Source organism: Hemiscyllium ocellatum, chromosome 5 (genome assembly GCF_020745735.1).
Source record: "Hemiscyllium ocellatum isolate sHemOce1 chromosome 5, sHemOce1.pat.X.cur, whole genome shotgun sequence".
In the NCBI taxonomy this organism is placed as follows: domain Eukaryota; kingdom Metazoa; phylum Chordata; class Chondrichthyes; order Orectolobiformes; family Hemiscylliidae; genus Hemiscyllium; species Hemiscyllium ocellatum.
In genome coordinates this window covers 100,630,560-100,649,625 of record NC_083405.1, presented here as the reverse complement: position 1 = coordinate 100,649,625, position 19,066 = coordinate 100,630,560, and the positions used below count along the sequence as shown (strand labels likewise).

At 39.0% G+C, this 19,066-nt stretch overlaps 1 protein-coding gene across 2 annotated transcripts in view; it reads right to left on the bottom strand.

The window, feature by feature from the left end:
* The window catches only part of waca (WW domain containing adaptor with coiled-coil a), a 128,035-nt gene that overhangs the window by 68,913 nt on the left and 40,056 nt on the right, over positions 1-19,066 (bottom strand). For both annotated transcript variants that reach the window (XM_060825041.1, XM_060825043.1), the window contains exon 8: positions 101-346. In XM_060825041.1, the coding sequence (XP_060681024.1) occupies positions 101-346 (246 nt within the window). The remainder of the gene's footprint in view (positions 1-100; positions 347-19,066) is intronic.

The window sequence follows — 19,066 nt, the reverse complement described above, 5'->3', positions numbered from 1 at the left end:
GTGTCAATCTCATCTTGTTAAAAGATAAATGTTTAAATGTTTAAAATAGGTCAGGGAAAGATTTTAAGAACACATTATAACACAGAAAACTATCACGTACCTTCATTTATTTTTGACATATCCACATTAGCATTGTTAAGCTGCAAGGTGGCTTGCAAAGCAGGAAGTAATTGCCTCAAGAGGTTTGGATCCTGTAGTAGAGGAGGAATAGGTGACTGAGGAATAGGTGAAACAGGGACAGTAGACGTGGTGGCTGATGGGGTCTGAGAAGCAGGAGTCATTCCCGAGGATGACGACGAAGGGGTAGCACAAGACTGAGTAGCTGACTTGTCCACTGAAGCAGTTTCTGGGAAAGAAGTGGGAGGGAAGAAAGTTAAAATATAGCATACTGTGAAAAAAACCAGGAAATATAGAGTTTACAATAACAACTTCCCCCCTCAGTTCCAGAATAATAAGCAAGCAATACTCCCAGGACCTCCCTTGGATACTAGTTTAAAAGACATTATGGATTGGAATGGCGAAGTAACAACACTATTTCCTTGTGGCATTGCAAGCTGAATTGTTGGAACTTTTAGCATTATTCAATGAAAAACAAGATCTCTCAGAAGATCTTCCTGGCCAGTATTGCCCCTTCATTGCACTGTAATTCTGCAATATCCAGTAGTAGTAAAAATAATACATTCAAAACACTGCTTCATTTAACAGACAAGCTTCAAGGTACAATCACAGTGAGAAAGTGTATCAGGTATAAGCAGGCAGGGAAAAAGTTCTTAGTTTTGTGAAACAAGATGATCAGCTGAGCATGACTCAGATCTGATAAAACTTGCAGTTAACAATGGGGTACTGGAGGCAAGGGTAATGGGTTAACAAGGTGGAAAAGCATTCATTATATAGAGCCAACTAATAAAATTGGAATCATTCAGTATGTAAGATCAGTTTAACAAGGTGAAAAGTATTCATTACCTGAAACCAGTCAAGGTTCAGAACATTGATTGTTTAACATCAGATGGCTTAATCTTAGCTCCTGACACTCACTGACTGTAACAGTCACCCAATCAATATGTATATTGCCTTATCTGAATACTCCTTCCTGTAAAATGACTATAAAATTGAATTCAGTAAGAAACTGCTCTTCCAGAGAAGACCATGAACTCATGGCTTTGTGCACGTGAGTGAATAGAGTTTTGCTTGGACTGGGGGGGGGGCACTTAAATTGCTCCAGAAATCACCAAAACATCCGTTATTCACCACAGAACTGACGACCATCTCACTTTTATCTTTGATGCATAATTCAACAGTTCTGAACATTTCATATCAAACATGGGTAAGCCGTTCAGAACTGCGATGAGGAAGAATTTCTTCACCCAAGTGTTGCGGACCTGTGGAATTCTCTCCCACAAGAAGTTGTTGTAGCCACTTCATTAGATATATTCAAAAGAGAGTAGTCAGACTCTTGCGGCTAAAGGGTATGGGTGGGAATGGGATACTGAGATTGTATCATCAGCCATGATTGTATTCAATGGTGGTGCAGCTCCAAAAGAGCCAAATGGCCGACTACTGCACTTATTTTCTATATTTCAAGTCAGTTAGGGATAAATCAGTAAGAGCAGCCTTGTTAGCATTTCAATAATAAATTGTTTCATGCAATTAAAAACAACTTTAAATACTTTAGTCTTCACTGTAACATAGGTGATAGGAAAGACCAAGATGCATAACTTTACTCTACTTAGTAGAAGTTCAGTATTATTTGACAATTGTTTCACTCAATAGAAGTGGGGTGAAATAGCTATGAATTGAAGATTACATTCAAATAGTAAATGGGGTTTTCCCAAAGTCAAATAAAGGAGCCAGTGGTCTATAATCTTAACACCTCAACAGCTAAGCTGTGAAACAACAGCACATTGGGTAACCATGAAGGAACTGCTCCAACAATTTAGTCCAAGGATTGTTGTTTTTTTGGGAGCCTGCAAGACCATTTACAAAGTGATTAGTACTTTAAAATGAGAGTAATCTCTGCTGCATTTTTTGAAGTGTTCTGTCTTAGTTGGCCCGCACAAGGGTCAAAAAGCTCAACAAGTTATGAAACTGACTGATTCACAACAGAAGATTCATGAACTTGTCAACTTGATTGCTTTTACCTTAACAGCAGCATTTTAGTTGCAGAAAACCTCAAACATGCTTCAGAGCTGAAAGTAGATTACCATTTGTCTTCACTCGCCCAATGTCATACTGAGTCAGGCTTGTGCATCATAATAACAAAGAATTCAAAACACTTGCAATGCGATGTACATTATATAAGCGTATGCTATTGCAGTATACGTTGAGTCATGCATTATGGAACATTATTCTGATGAGATTGCCAAGTATTGCTTTTAATGTGTAAGGGTTCAAACCTGCTACAAACTTGCAGACAACCTTGCCCCATTTGGCAGCACAATCTTATTGCTTTATGTTCTGTCACACTTCAAGAAGAATTACTGCATGAGCGCATTTTACTCGTTTCAGGAGGTTAACAGATATATGAATTAAGGCATTTAAAATAATTTCCTCAGGAAAATTGATACAAGTATGGTGTGACCTGAAGTATGGCCTCCATGGAGAGCATAAAAAGGTATCCAAATATTAATATTTTGAAGAGAATTTTTTACTGCTGTGATCAACTCATCACTTTTATTATATAACAATTTATAAATAAATGGGATATGACATAATAAACAGCAGTACAGCTCCTCAAGCACACTCCTGCATTGACCAAGATCACTGTTGATCACAGAATCCCTACAGTGCGGGAGCAGGTCTTTCGGCCCATGCCAACTCTCCAAATAGCATCCCACTCAGAACACGCAACACCCCCAACCCTACAGTTAATCCACCTAGCCTGCACATCCCTGGACAATATGGGTGATTTACCATGGCCAAACCACCTAACCTCCACATCTGTGGACAATGTAAAGAAACCTGGAGAAACCCGACACATAGGAAGAACATGCAAACTCCATACAGACCATCACCCAAGACTGGAATTGTACCCTGTCCCAGCTGCTATGAGGCAGCAATGCTAACCTCCAAGCCACCACGTCTCAACTCCATTTTCCTGTCCATTCTCCTCCTCCTCAAATTGCTTGAAATATCAAAAATATATCCAGAGATCCATCATTTTTCTATAAAAAGCTTCACATTTCTCATGTCCCAGAAAATTAACAGTACATGACAATAAGAAATGCAAAATTTGACATGCAAATAGAGCCAAAGAACAAAACAGCATTTTGTTGTGCAGTCAGTATGCAAAACATCTGTCGGTGAGGATAATTACTTGATGTTGTGTTTTGAGTAAAATTATCTTGTAATCTTAGTGAAGCCCAGCCTGTTAGATATGTTTATGATTAGCTCCTTGAAACTTCAACCAAAAATCCCAAACAAAGTACAAGTAAGGTTTCTGCAACTGCTGCTAGACCTTCCATCTGAAGCAAAATACTGCAGATTTGTGAGATTGGAAATAATAACCAAAGTCTGGAGAAACTTTGCGTGACTGAGAAAACCTGTGGAGGAAAAAAAAGTTAACATCGAGTCTGAATGATTCTTCCGAGAATCACAGAATCCTTACAGTGCGAAAGCAGGTCATTCAGTCCAGCAAGTCCACACCAACCCTCTGAAAAGCATCCCACCAAGACCCATTCTGCCACTCTATCCCTCTATCTGTGCATTTCCCCAGCTATTCCAACAAGCCTGCACATCCGTGGACACTACGGCCATGTACATTGCACAGTTTGCACACCTTTGGACTGTGGGAGGAAGCCTCCAGCACTGATTTTAGACCTTAAGTATTTAACTGAATTCAAAAACCCCCAAACTTTAAATGGGTATACATTTGCATACAATATTCAAACGGATTGATTTTTTTTGATGACAGCTAAATATTCATAAACAAAATGCATAAACACTTATTCTAACAGGGATAGAATTCAAGTATTGCTCAAAAGTGACAATTTATCAAAGCTCTGCATTTTGCACTCAACACATCATTGACAAGAATTCAAATAAGGGGGCAAGCCAACGTATGCAGTGAGAAAAGAGCCCTGCATCCAAGTGTAATAGACAAGCTAAAACAACCTGCAGCTTTAAGCGCTGAATGGATGATATAGCTTGGCCGCTACTTCAGGGCCAATCTATTGTCTGTTCTGTACCATTAAAAACATGTGCTCAAGAATTTGTCACAATTCCTGCAAAACTATAATGGCATTTCCTCAAATAAAAAAGGAAACCCACCTGTCTATAAAAGGCAAAGCAAATCTAATTGACTGATGACTGTCCTCGAGATCTCCACTCAAATTATCGACATGATAATATATTGAGCAAAGCTTGGCAATAACCTGCTCAACAGAATTGATCAAGTTTCTGCTGAGATACTCTGTACTAAATGTCATTACGACATGGACAAAAGAACAAAATTCCAGAGATAAAGTACAATTTGGCATCAAAGAGCCCCAGCAAGTTTCAAGTGGATTAACATCAGTTAATATAAAAGAGGATGGTTGTGATTGCTGGAAGTAGCTTTGCTGAGTCTCTTAGCTGCAACTAAGCACTTGTATAGTTGCTACTTTAATAGCCTTTCCTTCATAATAAGCTAAAGCGTCTGATGCTTGGTGAAGATGGCAGCACTCAGAAACCCTCAGGTAATAAAGTGGCCTGTGCTGCCACATAGAAAGACAACATGCAGACGTCCATGCTCAGTGGCATAAACTTCACTCATCACCAAAAATGACAGAATACCACTGTCCTTTGACATTCAACAAAGCTCAGATTGCATCATCTACCAACAACATTCTGGAAGGTCATAAATCACAAAGTGAAACGGATCAGTTATACACATACAGAAGCAGATCTCAAGGTGGGCATTAATGTAGCAAGAGATTTAACTCCTAATTTCCGAAAGCCTTTGCAACATCTACACAACAGTTAGAAATGCTCCTCAGTCACTTGAATGATGCAGCTTCAACTTTCATAAGGTTCAACAACATCTCAGAAAAAGCAGCCTGCTTCACTGGCACCACCTTAAAAATTCACTCTTTCCATCCATGGTAAACCAGCATGCACTGTGTGCACGATACGCTTCGGCAATTTAAGATGCTCCTTTAATAGATTATGCTATACCCACAAACTCTAACACCAAAACGAGTAAGCAAAAAGTGCATGCTCATTCACTACTTGCAAGTTCTCTTCCAAGTCAGACACAATCACTTGCCACTTCATCATCAGTGGCTCAAAATTCTTGAACTGCTCATAGCATTCCAAGAACACTTGCACCACACAAAATCCAGAACTTCAAGATGAAAGCCCTCCACTACATTGTCATGGACAATCTACAATGGATAATGCATTGCCACTGATGTGGACAAGCCATGAACAAAATGTAATGCGAGTTCCTTTGATGCAGTTTGAGCATAAATCAATAATGAATTCACTACGCAAATTCAAGTTGCTGTTAGTAAATCCAAAGCAAATAGAATAAACAGTGCCAGATAAATCGCAAGAAATCAGAATTAAAAAAGGTTTAAAAGATTAGCATTTTAATGAAGCCAAATTTCAAGTCAGTGGAGTGCTCATGTATCATAAGACACACAAATAGGTAATGAACCAATTCATAAGCAAATTCCCAAGATAAAGACCATAAAATAGCAGTGATTTTTTTTCTGTAGAATTCCACTAACCTGATCCAATGTCATGACAAAATTAACAAAAAGGAACAAGTCATTTGAAAATGCTAACTAAACATGGTAAACCAAAATTCAACCAGACTTTCACCATGGACACCCAAGAATCTCATGTAAGTGTACAGAAAAGAAGATTTTAATTCTCATGTGACTGTGGAAAAGAAACATGATTTTAATTTCCAGAGCAAAGTCAGGTAAAAAAATAACATTGAACATAACAGTCACTACTCTGGAATCCATGATTTTGGAAATGCCGTCCAACATTGGAAGTGATATTTCACAAGTAGCATTGACACCACGTAACATGTCAGGTAACTATGATCTCCAATAAGAAATGATCTACCAACTACCCCATGAGATTAAAGGCCATTAGCATGACTGAATCTCCCTCAATGAACATTTTGAGGGTTATCAATGACTTGCCGTATAAATACAACTTCTGTAAGAGCAAGTCAGAGGCTAGGAATCCAGTAGCAAGTAATTCAGCTTGTGACTCCCTAAAACCTGTCCACTATTCTTTAGGACTGAAATAACCTGTTGGACTATAATCTGGTGTTGTGAGATTTCTCACTTTCTCCACTGCAATTCAACACTGGCTCCTCCACATCATGTCCATATGCAGCCATTTAAGAGGCACAAGTCAGAAATGTGATGAAATACTTCCCCAGTGTCTAGGTAAATGTAGCTTCAACATTACTCAAGAAGCTTGACACCACCCCAGACAAAGCAGCCTGCTTGATTGGTACCAAATCCGCCCCCTTGAAAATTCATTCCCATCACCACTGAGGGTCAGTAGCAGCAGTGTGTATCATCTACAAGATGAACTGCAGATATTCACCAAACATCCTTACACAGCAACATCCAAACCCACAATCACTTCCATTTGGACAGCAGATACGCAGGAACATCACCATCTGTTCATCCCCTCCAAGCCACTCTTCGCTGGGTTGAAATCCTGCAATTTCCTCCCTAAATGGCATTGTGGATCAACTGACAGCACAGCAACTGCAGCAGTTCAAGAAGGCAACTCAGAACCACCTTCTCAGGAGGAATGAGGGACAGGCAAAATAAAACCGGCCAGCCAGTGACAACCACATTCCTTGAGTAAACAGAAAACAATAATTTGGAGGATTATTTTCCACCTGCTGTGAAAATGGATTTTTATTCTTTATGCATCTCAAAACTAGAAAATATTATAACTGCACCTATTTTGCTACAACAGCTTAGAATAATCTAAGACAATCCAAGTAGTAACTAAACTAAATAACTGAACCAAATTACAGGAGTTAAATGAAGGCACCTAGGTGGCATCAAACTCTGCAAGTCATTCAATTCATAAAATCCTTTTGGAACCTTAATTAACTTATCTCCAATCTTTATTTATAAATCTATTCACTGTTCTCATCATGGCAACGAATAGGTGAAGCAAACTTCAAACAGTATATGGAAGAACGTTAACTTGAAACAATACAAAAGCAATTTTGAACCTATGTTAAATACATATTTTACAACCATGGATCAAACTATTCCACATTAGGATTGTCATAAATTGCAGCCATTGAAAAGGAACATGTTCTAATTCAGAATGAAAAATTCATACCCAACCGAGGGGAAAAACATCATAGACCTGCAAGATTAAGAGGAGCAAAGAAACACTAGCCACAAGTCTTAGAGGATTTTCTTCCCCATTTCCATTCAGAAAATCCAAACTTCTCCATCTCATACCTTGTCACAGAAGACCATCTCAAAATTATTCATACTTAAACATAATTCTCATTAAACTCTATCTCGTGCTACGAGCTAGTGAGGGCAGGAATAGGAGGATAGAGCAGATGAATGCATGGCTGAGGAGCTGGTGTATGGGAGAAGGATTCACATTTTTAGGTCAGTGGAATCTCTTGTGGTGTAGAAGTGACCTGTACAAGAAGGACAGATTACACCTAAATTGGAAGAGGACTAATATATGGCAGGGAAATTTGCTCAAACTGCTTGGGAGGATTTAAATTGTAAGGTGAGGGAGTGGGACCCAGGGAGATAGTGAGGAAAGAGATCGATCTGAGGCGGGTACAGCTGAGAACAGAAATGAGTCAAAACAAAAACAAACAAACAAACAAACAGGGCAGGGAGGGACAAGGTAGGATTAATAAATTAAACTGCATTTATTTCAATGCAAGGGGCCTAACAGGGAAGGCAGATGAACTCAGGGCATGGTTAGGAACATGGGATTGGGATATCATAGCAATTACAGAAATATGGCTCAGGGATGAACGTTGCAGGATACAAATGCTACAGGCAGGATAGAAAAGGAGGCAAAAGAGGAGGGGGAGTAGCATTTTTGATAAGGGATAGCATTACAGCTGTGCTAAGGGAGGATATTCCCAGAAATACATCCAGGGAAGTTATTTGGGTTGAACTGAGAAATAAGAAAGGGATTGGGATTGTATTATAGACCTTCCGCACCCCCCCCCACCCCATAGTCAGAGGAATATTGAGAAACACAATCTTGTAAGGAGATCTCAGCTATCTGCAAGAATAATAGGGTGATTATGGTAGGGGATTTTAACTTTCCAAACATCGACTGAGACTGCCATAGTGCTAAAGGTTTAGATGGAGAGGAATTTCTTCAGTGTGTACAAGACAATTTCCTGATTCAATATGTGGATGTACCTACTAGAGAAGGTGCAAAACTTGACCTACTCTTGGGAAATAAGGCAGGGCAGGTGACTGAGGTGTCAGTGGGGGAGCATTTGGGGCCGGCAATCATAATTCTATTTGTTTTAAAATAGTGATGGAAAAGGAAAGACCAGATCTAAAAGTTGAACTTCTAAATTGGAGAAAGGCCAATTTTGACAGTATTAGGCAAGAACTTTCAAAAGCTGATTAGAGGCAGATGTTCGCAGTAAAGGGACAGCTGGAAAATGGGAAGCCTTTAGAAATGAGATAACAAGCATCCAGAGGAAGTATATTCCTGTCAGGGTGAAAGGGAAGGCTGGTAGCTATTGGAAATGCTGGATGACTAAAAAAATTGAGGGTTTGCTTAAGAAAAAGGAGGAAGCAAATGTCAGGTACAGACAGGATAGATCAAGTGAATCCTTAGAAGAGTATACTTAAGAGGGAAATCAGGAGGGCAAAACGTGGACATGAGATAGCTTTGGCAAACAAAATTAAGGAGAATCCAAAGGGGTTTTACAAATATATTAAGGACAAAAGGTAACTCGGGAGAGAATAGGGCCCCTCAAAGATCAGCAAGGCAGCCTTTGTGTGGAGACACAGAAAATGGGGAAGATACTAAATTAATATTTTGCATCAGTATTTACTGTGGAAAAGGATATGGAAGACATAGACTGTAGTGAAATAGATGGTGACAGTTTGCAAAATGTCCAGATTATAGAGGAGGAAATGCTGGATGTCTTGAAACAGTTAGAGGCAGATAAATCCCCAGGACCTGATCAGGTGTACCCGAGAAATCTGTGGGAAGCTAGAGAAGTGATTGCTGGGTCTTTTGCTGAGATATTTGTATCATCAATTGTCACAGGTGAGGTGCCGGAAGACTGGAGGTTGGCAAACGTGGTGCCACTGTTTAAGAAGTGCGGTAAAGACAAGCCAGGGAACTATAGACCGGTAAGCCTGACCTCGGTGGTGGGCAAGTTGTTGGAGGAAATCCTGAAGGACAGGATGTACATGTATTTGGAAAGGCAAGGACTGATTAGGGATAGTCAGGATGGCTTTGTGTGTGGGAAATCATGTCTAACAAACTTGATTGAGTTTTTTGAAGTAACAAAGAAGATTGATGAGGGCAGAGCAGTAAATGTGATCTATATGGACTTCAGTAAGGCGTTCAACAAGGTTCCCCATGGGAGACTGATTAGCAAGGTTACATCTCATGGCATACAGGGAGAACTAGCCATTTGGATACAGAACTGGCTGAAAGGTAGAAGACAGAGGGTGGTGGTGGAGGGTTGTTTTCAGACTGGAGGCCTATGACCTGTGGAATGCCACAAGGATCGGTGCTGGGCCCTCTACATTTTGTCATTTACATAAATGATTTGGATGCGAGCATAAGAGGTATAGTTAATAAGTTTGCAGATGACACCAAAATTGGGGATGTAGTGGACAGCGAAGAGGGTTACCTCAGATTACAACATGATCTAGACCAGATGGGTCAATAGGCTGAGAAGTGACAGATGGAGTTTAATTCAGATAAATGCGAGGTGCTGCATTTTGGGAAAGCAAATCTTAGCGGGACTTATACACTTAATGGTAAGGTCCTAGGGAGTGTTGCTGAACAAAGAGACCTTGGAGTGCATTTTCATAACTCCTTGAAAGTGGAGTCGCAGGTAGACAGGATAGCGAAAGCGGCGTTTGGTATGCTTTCCTTTACTGGTCAGAGTATTGAGTACAGGAGTTGGAAGGTCATGTTGTGACTGTACAGGGCATTCGTTAGGGCACTGTTGGAATATTGCATGCAATTCTGATCTCCTTCCTATCGGAAAGATGTTGTGAAACTTGAAAGGGTTCAGAAAAGATTTACAAGCATGTTGCCAGGGTTGGAGGATTTCAGCTACAGTGAGAGGCTGAACAGGCTGGGGCTGTTTTCCCTGGAGCGTCGGAGGCTGAGGGGTGACCTTTTCGAGGTTTACAAAATTATGAGGGGCATGGATAGGATAAATAGACAAAGTCTTTTCCCTGGTGTTGGGGAGTCCAGAACTAGAGGGCATAGGCTGAGGGTGAGAGGGGAAAGATATAAGAGAGACCTAAGGGGCAATCCTTTCACACAGAGGGTGGTATGTGTATGGAATGAGCTGCCAGAGGACGTGGTGGAGGCTGGTACAATTGCAACATTTTGAAAGGCATTTGGATGGGTATATGAATAGGAAGGGTTTGGAGGGATATGGACCAGGTGGTGGCAGGTGGGACTAGATTGGGTTGGGATATCTGGTCGGCATGGACGGGTTGGACCGAAAGGTCGGTTTCCATGCTGTACATCTCAATGACTCTAATTCATAAACGACATCAGTCGCAGCATTAAATTCTTTTTTGCTGAGACTCATACACACTTGATGCAACAGCAACATGCCAATTTCTATGAACAACCAAAATTTTATTAAACACAGTACAGTACCACCTTTCTGGAAGAATCTTTAACACACTTCACAGGGCTTGCAGAGTCATGTCAAAGATCTCCCTGAACAAAGGAAACAGTCCTTCCTTTGTGCAAAATCTTTACATCACAGTCATTAATGTCCACAACACAAGACATTGAGTGATCAGCGACATAATGTGAATAATCCCTTAAAGGACAAATCTGTTGCACAACATTTTTTTTTAACTACAGGGAGTAATCAAATTTCTAACTGTAATGTTCTTATTGATTTCTGTGCAAGGGATGAAAAGGTAAATAGTACAAGATGACAATGTAGATTGGCTTTCATGAATGCCAAGTGATGGAAATGTAAATTCCTTATAAACTACCTGAAGAATAGAGACATCCCACCCTAGCCTCGGGACATAAAATTTCCTTCAGGCCAGCAGAGCAAATTAGCTCTTGAATATCGCAGCAGTGTTATTTCAATACTGATATTACCACACTTGGTGATACCATCGCCTCAGCTCTACAGACCTTAGCACCAAAATGTATGGTGCAGCAGGGAAAGGAACAAAAATATTCTCAACATCAACGGTGTATCAACCCCCCAAGAATCGTGATGTCTTTTGAGTCCTATTTTCAACTTAGTTGTCTTGCATTTTGCAAATCTTGCAAGTATTTTACACACTAGTACTTCAAATCAAATTCACCACGCAAATAGAAACAGATGATAATTCAGCATGATTTTCACATGCCAAAACACAGAGTACATAAGAACCTAAACAAATCAAGTTAAAACACTGAAATGGAAGCTTACGTGCAGTTTTTGCTTTGAACACTCAGCATTTAACACTGCAATTTCAACACACAAGTTAGTCAACATCAAATCTAGGTAATGGTCACCTCAATTTGTCGTATTTCCTTCAAAAGAGTTGAGGGGAGATTTCCAAAATTTCACTAGGATTCAAGGACTTTGACGATATGGGGATTAAGGAAACTGGGAGTGAAGAATATAGTAACAAGGAGATTGAAGAAATATCTTGAAAAATACTTGAGGGAATTGTTTTCACTGATTGGAGAATCGATAAGTAGAAGACATAATTTAACATGAATATGTTTTTCAAATACATTTAGAGTTTGATGATTCAGAATTCCTTGCTCAGAAATATTGCAATTATGTTAATGACTAAATATCAAAAGTGATTTAAAAAAAAATTCGCAAGTGGGGGTAAACATGGCAGTTGGACCAATAGATAGCTCTTTCTCAGAACTGGCACTGACATATTAGGTTGACCTCTCTCTTACTGTCAGGAATGATTCTTCAATTTTCAATGAGACTTGTGATATTTTTCACACATAACAGCCTCAAATCAGAAGTCTGGTGCTCCAGTTTTAACTTCGAAAGCACAATGCATATTTCAAAGATGACAAGCAGTGAAACCAATCTTTATTTACATCTTAAGCATCTTCTAGAACCTACACAGCCTCCAAGGTGGTGTAAGCTTTATAAAAACTGAACTTCATTAATCATAAACCACATTAAAACTCCACCTTACAAATCTTAACATTACTTCTTAACAAAAGCCAAAGATAGCCAAGTCCAACAACTCAAGATTAATCAGTTGGATGAATTTAAAATCTACAAATTTCAAAGTTCTCACAGCATTTCAAATTCTAAGGGAAAGCGTTTCATGTACTGAATGTAGAACCATGTTCATTGGAGTTCAACAAGGCAAGATTAAATATGGCATTCTCTTAAATAAGTAGCATTTATGAACACTGAAAATTGAAATCATTCTCAGCTTTTGTGAGCATTACCATGAATGATGCTCAGGTTCCAGACTACATCTTGAACCCAGGATCTCAGCCCAACAATAATGCTGCACTCTTGGAAATGTCATCTTTTCTCTGAAATACTGGACCAAGATTCTACCCTTGCTCTGGTCTATAAAAAAAACTTCACAATATTGTTCAACGAGTGGGATTTATACCCTGCAGTTTCGTCAACTCTCAACCAATACCACAAAGTTTATTTTCTCCAATTTGTTGGCTACTGCATTTCAAAACATGTCAGCCTTATTTCCAAAATACTTAATTATTTGTGAACCACTTTACAATACCTGGATAGGAAATGTAAACTTGCATTTCTAATTGTGTCTTGCTTTTGTTCAGTTAATTTGCATTTTTAAAGCTTTTTTGCTATGCCTCATGTCAAGTCAAGAAACAAGGAACATTTCTCCAACCATCTCCAGAGTTTCATGGAAAATCTGACTATTTACATAATACTGGCACAGCTGTTAAAACTTGGCAATCATTTTCTCCAGGGGTCAGAAACATCAAGATAAATGAATCCTCTCACCACAACAGCTACACAGGTCTTTGTATAAGGGAAATGTTTAATGTCTCTCCTGCCGTTCGGTCCTTGTGTGTCAAACAAATTTAGTTATTTTCTGTGTGTAACAATGTCTAAGCTGGTGGCAAACAAAAACATCAGGTTTAATGACACCACCTTTTATGTGCTGGTTAATAACCATTTTTAAAAAAGGGAAACAACCTCAATGCTGAGAGGCAACAATAATCTGTACATAAAGATATGCAATATCTTTCATCATCCAGAACAATCACCTTCCTGACGAAAACAAGGTGTATTATTCACTCATCCCAAATGTTCTTCAGCTTATTTCATGGATACATCATGACCACTAAACTGGTAATAATATCCTGCAAATGAATAAACATTAAGCTCAATTAATTAAACAAATGATTGCTATGACTGGTAAAACAATGACAATATTAGATCTGCCTACAGAATAGTTATTGCCCAAACCTTCTTAACTAAGTAATAGATGTTTAAGATCATTCAATACACAAATGTACTGCAAGAGCTAACAAGTGTTTTGTATCATCTACACCCCAATTAGAAGCCTTCCTGTGAATTATTTGCTTTTACTGGACAGCTATTTCTAAAGCTTCTGATGAATGGAACTTGACATAATGAGAACGAAGTTGGTAGCTCTTGTACAATGTCCCTGTATTGCAGTGTCCCAACCATTTTTAGTTGGCTTCGTACTTTTGGAGAAAATTAATTATCATATTTGGGAAGGCATCTCATTCGCAGAGGAAACTATCAAAAACTGTGCGCAGAATGAGGCTAGACATTGATCAGACTTTACCTCAGCCCATGCAAGATAATTATCAAGAATCTTTTGAATCCAGCTGCAGGAACAAGTGATACCTGAAAACCTGGGTACCAGGTTAAAAATACCCAAATTTATACATTGCTCAATCATTTGATAAGGGTCACTGACTAAGTGCAATACTTTTGGCTTTTGACTCTAGATAATTTGTGAACCATGGATTCAAGGAACATTTGGAAGCAGATCTTAACTCTAACTGGGAACATTAATGGATCCCTCCATCTAATGATTGAAGAGAGAACCATCATAGAATTTCAATTCATTGACACAAGTTCTCAAACTTAGCAGACAGAAGTATCCCACGGAAAGAGAGACTCAGCCAGTAAGCCACCAAATTTTTTGAACGTACCATAGAATACTCACCACTGTGATTATAATTCTAGAGACTTATCATAATCTATAGATTCAATGCAAAATCATGAAAACAAAAACTGAACCATTGCATAAAGCTTGTCAAATGAGAGCAGAATGTCTTAACAGGCCAGTAATGGCAAAAGATCTTTCAGATGAGTAGCTGTCACACTCAGCTCTATGTACTTGCAAAATCAGAGGTTAGATTAAATTGAGACTTTACTCGCTCAACAGCCTATGTGCTTCCACCGGTGGTGATGTGCGAGTCACTATGAATTCTATTGCTACATTATTCAAAAATCTCTGTTGAAAACAAAGAATATTATGGAGGACAAATTACCGCCCAGGTTCCCACATCTTCTAACCCAAGATTGAAAGGCTACATGAAGCGTCAACAAATACAAATTTAATTACATAATGGAAGATATCAAGGAAGGCTGGGACTTGAACTTGGGATCATCTCGATCTGTTTCAAGAAAGCCTATCCAATGGTCTACTCCACGAGGTGATAGGTCAACATCAGCACTTAAAGTGAACGAAAAAAAAACTAGCTGCTCCAGAAACATATCCAGTCCACCACCAGAGGTAAATTTCATGGTGAACTTTTGTTCATCATTGATTCCATGTATTTTAAGAAAAAGATCATGGCCTTAAGTGAAATGGTAATTATCCTCTTCAGTTCGCTCTTCTGCAGTTTATAATTAAGTTGATTTGTTCATGTATTTACAAAGAAAGTGATAATCTTACTTAATATATTTGACGGACGGCCAGATGATACTGTGAATCATCAAGTTCACAGCCAGCTATTTGGAAATCTGCTTTAGGTGCAACCGAAGTGCAGGATAATGCAAGATAACAGATCGATCATAAGATAATGAAGCCAAAACAGTCCTGTCATTGTCTGCTGTACACAACCCAGTACACACACTGAAAACTACAATTGGACAGTACCCAGGCTGTCTGTGATCGCGACATTAAATAATGGGCACTTAAAGAAGAACTTCAGAGAATCAGAGCAGTTTTGTGGTGAGAGGCCATTCAGCCCATGTGCCTGCACTAACGTGTTCAATGAACATGACACTGCACCAATCTCCTCAGTACCCATGCACTTGCACATTATTTTTAACCAAATAATCATCCAAAGCTCTTCAGAATATGTCAATGAAGCCTCACCTCCACACTTCCAGGCAGTGCATGCCATACTCAAACAACTCCCTGAGCGAAAGCTTTGTACTCTCTTCACCTTGGCTTCTTCTGCAGATCGCTTCAAATCCATGTCCTAGGGTTTTTGTTCCTTTTTAGCCCACTCTCAATTTTGAAAGTTCTAACAGACTGGAGAAAACACTGGAGCACTGCTGGCACCCTTAAATTTTTAAAAATCTTAGCACAAGTGTCAATCGTTTTTTTTAAGTTAGATTCCCTCAAGTGTGGAAACAGGCCCTTCGGCCCAACCAGTCCACACCGACCCTCCGAAGAGTAACCCACCCAGACCCATTTCCCGCTGACTGATGCACCTTCCACTATGGGCAATTTAGTATGGCCAAGTCACCTGACCTGCACATCTTTGGACTGTGGGAGGAAACTGGAACACCCAGAGGAAACACACGCAGACACTGGGAGAATGTGCAAGCTCCACACAGACAGTCACTTGAGGTTTCATTGACGTATTCTGAAGAGCTTTGGATGATTATTTGGTTCAAGATAATATGACATTGAAGGAAGAATAAATTAATGCTGCAGTCGATCCAAAGATATAAACCACAAACATAAATCAACCAAGTTCCACTGGTGCTCCTTTCCCTTCCACTAAAGCCTAAAGGAACCCAGTATTTGCAGTACATACTGCAAATGAACCTCAACTATCCAGCATTCGATTATCCAGCAAGATTGCAAGGTCCGTAAACTTGGCTAAACTATTTTGTTATCTGGCATTTAATTACCCAGAATTCGATTTACCAAATGAAATGCCCTCTGCCTGGTGCCCTTTGGTTCATTGAGGTTGCTCTGTATGTGCATTTGGCTGCTGCTTTTCTATTCATGGATATTTTTAACAGTTTGCCAAGACTTAAAATTCCAACGAAACAGTGATAATTACATCTGAATGCAAATGGCTGCAACCGAAACAAGGGAACATAAGTCCAGAATGACATTTCTACTTGAACTGGAATGGTCTTGAAATTTTATATTTGTGCACCGGTGATTTTGCAACCAATTCAAGAAAAACAAGAACAGTTTTCTTTTTGGTATAGTTTGCAAAGATTGCTACTTGGCTAGTTCTCAGAACACATTCCAATAGATCTTGTCTTGCATAAAAGAAGGGAGAAAATTTCAAATACGCTGAATTTATATTAAGGCTTAACTCAACTCAATTAACTTTAGTCATTAGAACCCACCCACATTAATTGCCCCAAACTCAGGCATTGGAAGCAAGCGTTAGCCAATTATCAAGGTTAGTTATTATTCTTCATATTGTATAGACTTTCCTACCAGTGAAAGTGAAGTTTTGATTTTAGTTAAACACCATGAACACTGTTACCTGGAATGATAACTTAAATGTGAAATCCTTTCAAATGTCTTTGAAGATTGAGTATCTCACATTCCATGTCCAATGCGTAGCTTGCAATTTGTACTAGTCATTCCAATGACTGCTAAGTTGTTAACTCCACCCCCCCCCAGACCTTTTATTGGTTAACTAAAATTCTTAATGAAGCAACAAGCTTTGTTCTATTTATGAAGCTGTGAAGCCATAACAGCAACAGAATCAGACTCAGCAGTTCACAACCACAGTACATGAAAAAATTTCATATTTCAGCATAGTGAACCAGAAAAGGGCAGTGCATCATCTCTTTTCTATGTTAACTGCACACCTAGGACCGCAAATGTCAGTGGTTTGCTGTACATTTGGGAAAAACTAGAATTCAAAATCACAAACTTGTTATAACGCAGAGGGAGCCCATTTTGGTCTACAGTGTCTGTACTAGCACTGATTGACTAAGTCCAAATGCTCAAGCTCCTGCTTTTTACCCATAACCCTGCATGTGTTTCTATTTGAATAATTATTCAATGTCCTCTGCAATACCTAATTGAACCTACTTGCACTAGCATAAGGCACTGCATTCCAGACTCTACTTGACAGTTTCTCTCACTTCACATTTACTTCTTTGGGAAACATTTGAAATTTGTCTCTTCTGTTCTTGGCCCATTTATGAGCATGAACAGTTTCTCCCTGTGTAATCTGTCCAGACCCATCATCATTTTAACAACGTAGTATCAAATCTCTACTCAGCCTTCTCCTCAAGCAAAACCGTCAATGCAATCCTCAGAATTGGAGTCTCTCAATATCTGGAACCATTCTCTTAGAAATATTCTGTATTGTCTCCAAAAAACAGTCACAGCCTTCCTGAAATGTCGTGCCTCAAATTGTGCAGAGTAGTCAGCTGAGATCTGACCACTGTGCTGTACAAATTCCTATACACTCTGTCCCAATTACTGAAACCTTAAATATGGTTTTGCTTTACTGATTATTTTTCTCTCTCTCATTCTTCACCTTGAATTAGTCTCTCTCACCTATTGGCCCTTCAGAGTTGTTACAATCCTGCAGGACAAGTCCGATTCTCAACTAAAATAAAAGCTCGATTGATCATGTTTATTTGCAGGGGATGTGGTGGTCAGTCACTGAAACATAACCACATAATGTTGCAAATTTGTATTTAACAACAAAGCAAAAGTTGATTTCACAAAATAAATTAAGATGAATAGGATAAACCAAGCTTTTTTTGCATGTAAACACTTTGACAGATTTGAAGTACAGAACAAAATCCCATTTATCCCAACACGAACACTTCACAGCACTCAAACATCAGCACATTCTAACAAAAGCAAAGTACTGCAGATGCTGGAATCTGAAACCAAAAGAGAAACCAAAACCAGGTTTGACAAAGGGTCAGTTAGACTCGAACGTCAGCTCTTTTCTCTCCTTACAGATGCTGCCAGACCTGAGATTTTCCAGCATTTTCTCTTTTGGTACCAGCACATTCTGTTTTGTACCAAGTCTACAGGTTTAATTTATGGTGTCAGCTGATGTTATTACCAGATAACTTAAATTCCAGACAAACCTGTATCATATTTTGATTTGCATTGCTTCTAACAAAGCAGTCTGAAACAAGCACACAATGCACATATCTTATTTAACATTAAAAAATGTTGAAGAAAACAAATGAAAATAAATGAGAGTAAATCCAACCATCTATTTCTTATACAAAAACAAAGATTTTTACAAACAACAGTAAAAGGTTATAATGGCAAAACATTTCCTTAGAAATGAAGAAACAAAAGTCTTTGTATCGTATCCAAAGCACAACTCTGGTTCAGTACCCAAAACACTACTCATATAATACTCACACTAAAGTCCCTATATCTTTCATTTCATCAATATGTTCAAGTCACTTTTGGCTTCAACACCGAGATTAGTACGCTGGCTAGCTTCTTCCTGAAGTTATGGATCACCTGCTCAAGTGTACTCAACTTTACATTACCTCTTCAGAGTTTCATCCCAACATTACTCGTCTGGAACCAACATTAACTCTTCACTTTAAAGTGGCTTAATTTATGATAGGGAAGAACATATCAGGAACACTTGTCTCTATGGTCATCCTTCACAGGACAGCTCAAAACTCAGAAGTTAAAACACAAATGTAAAATGTACTACTCTGACACACTAA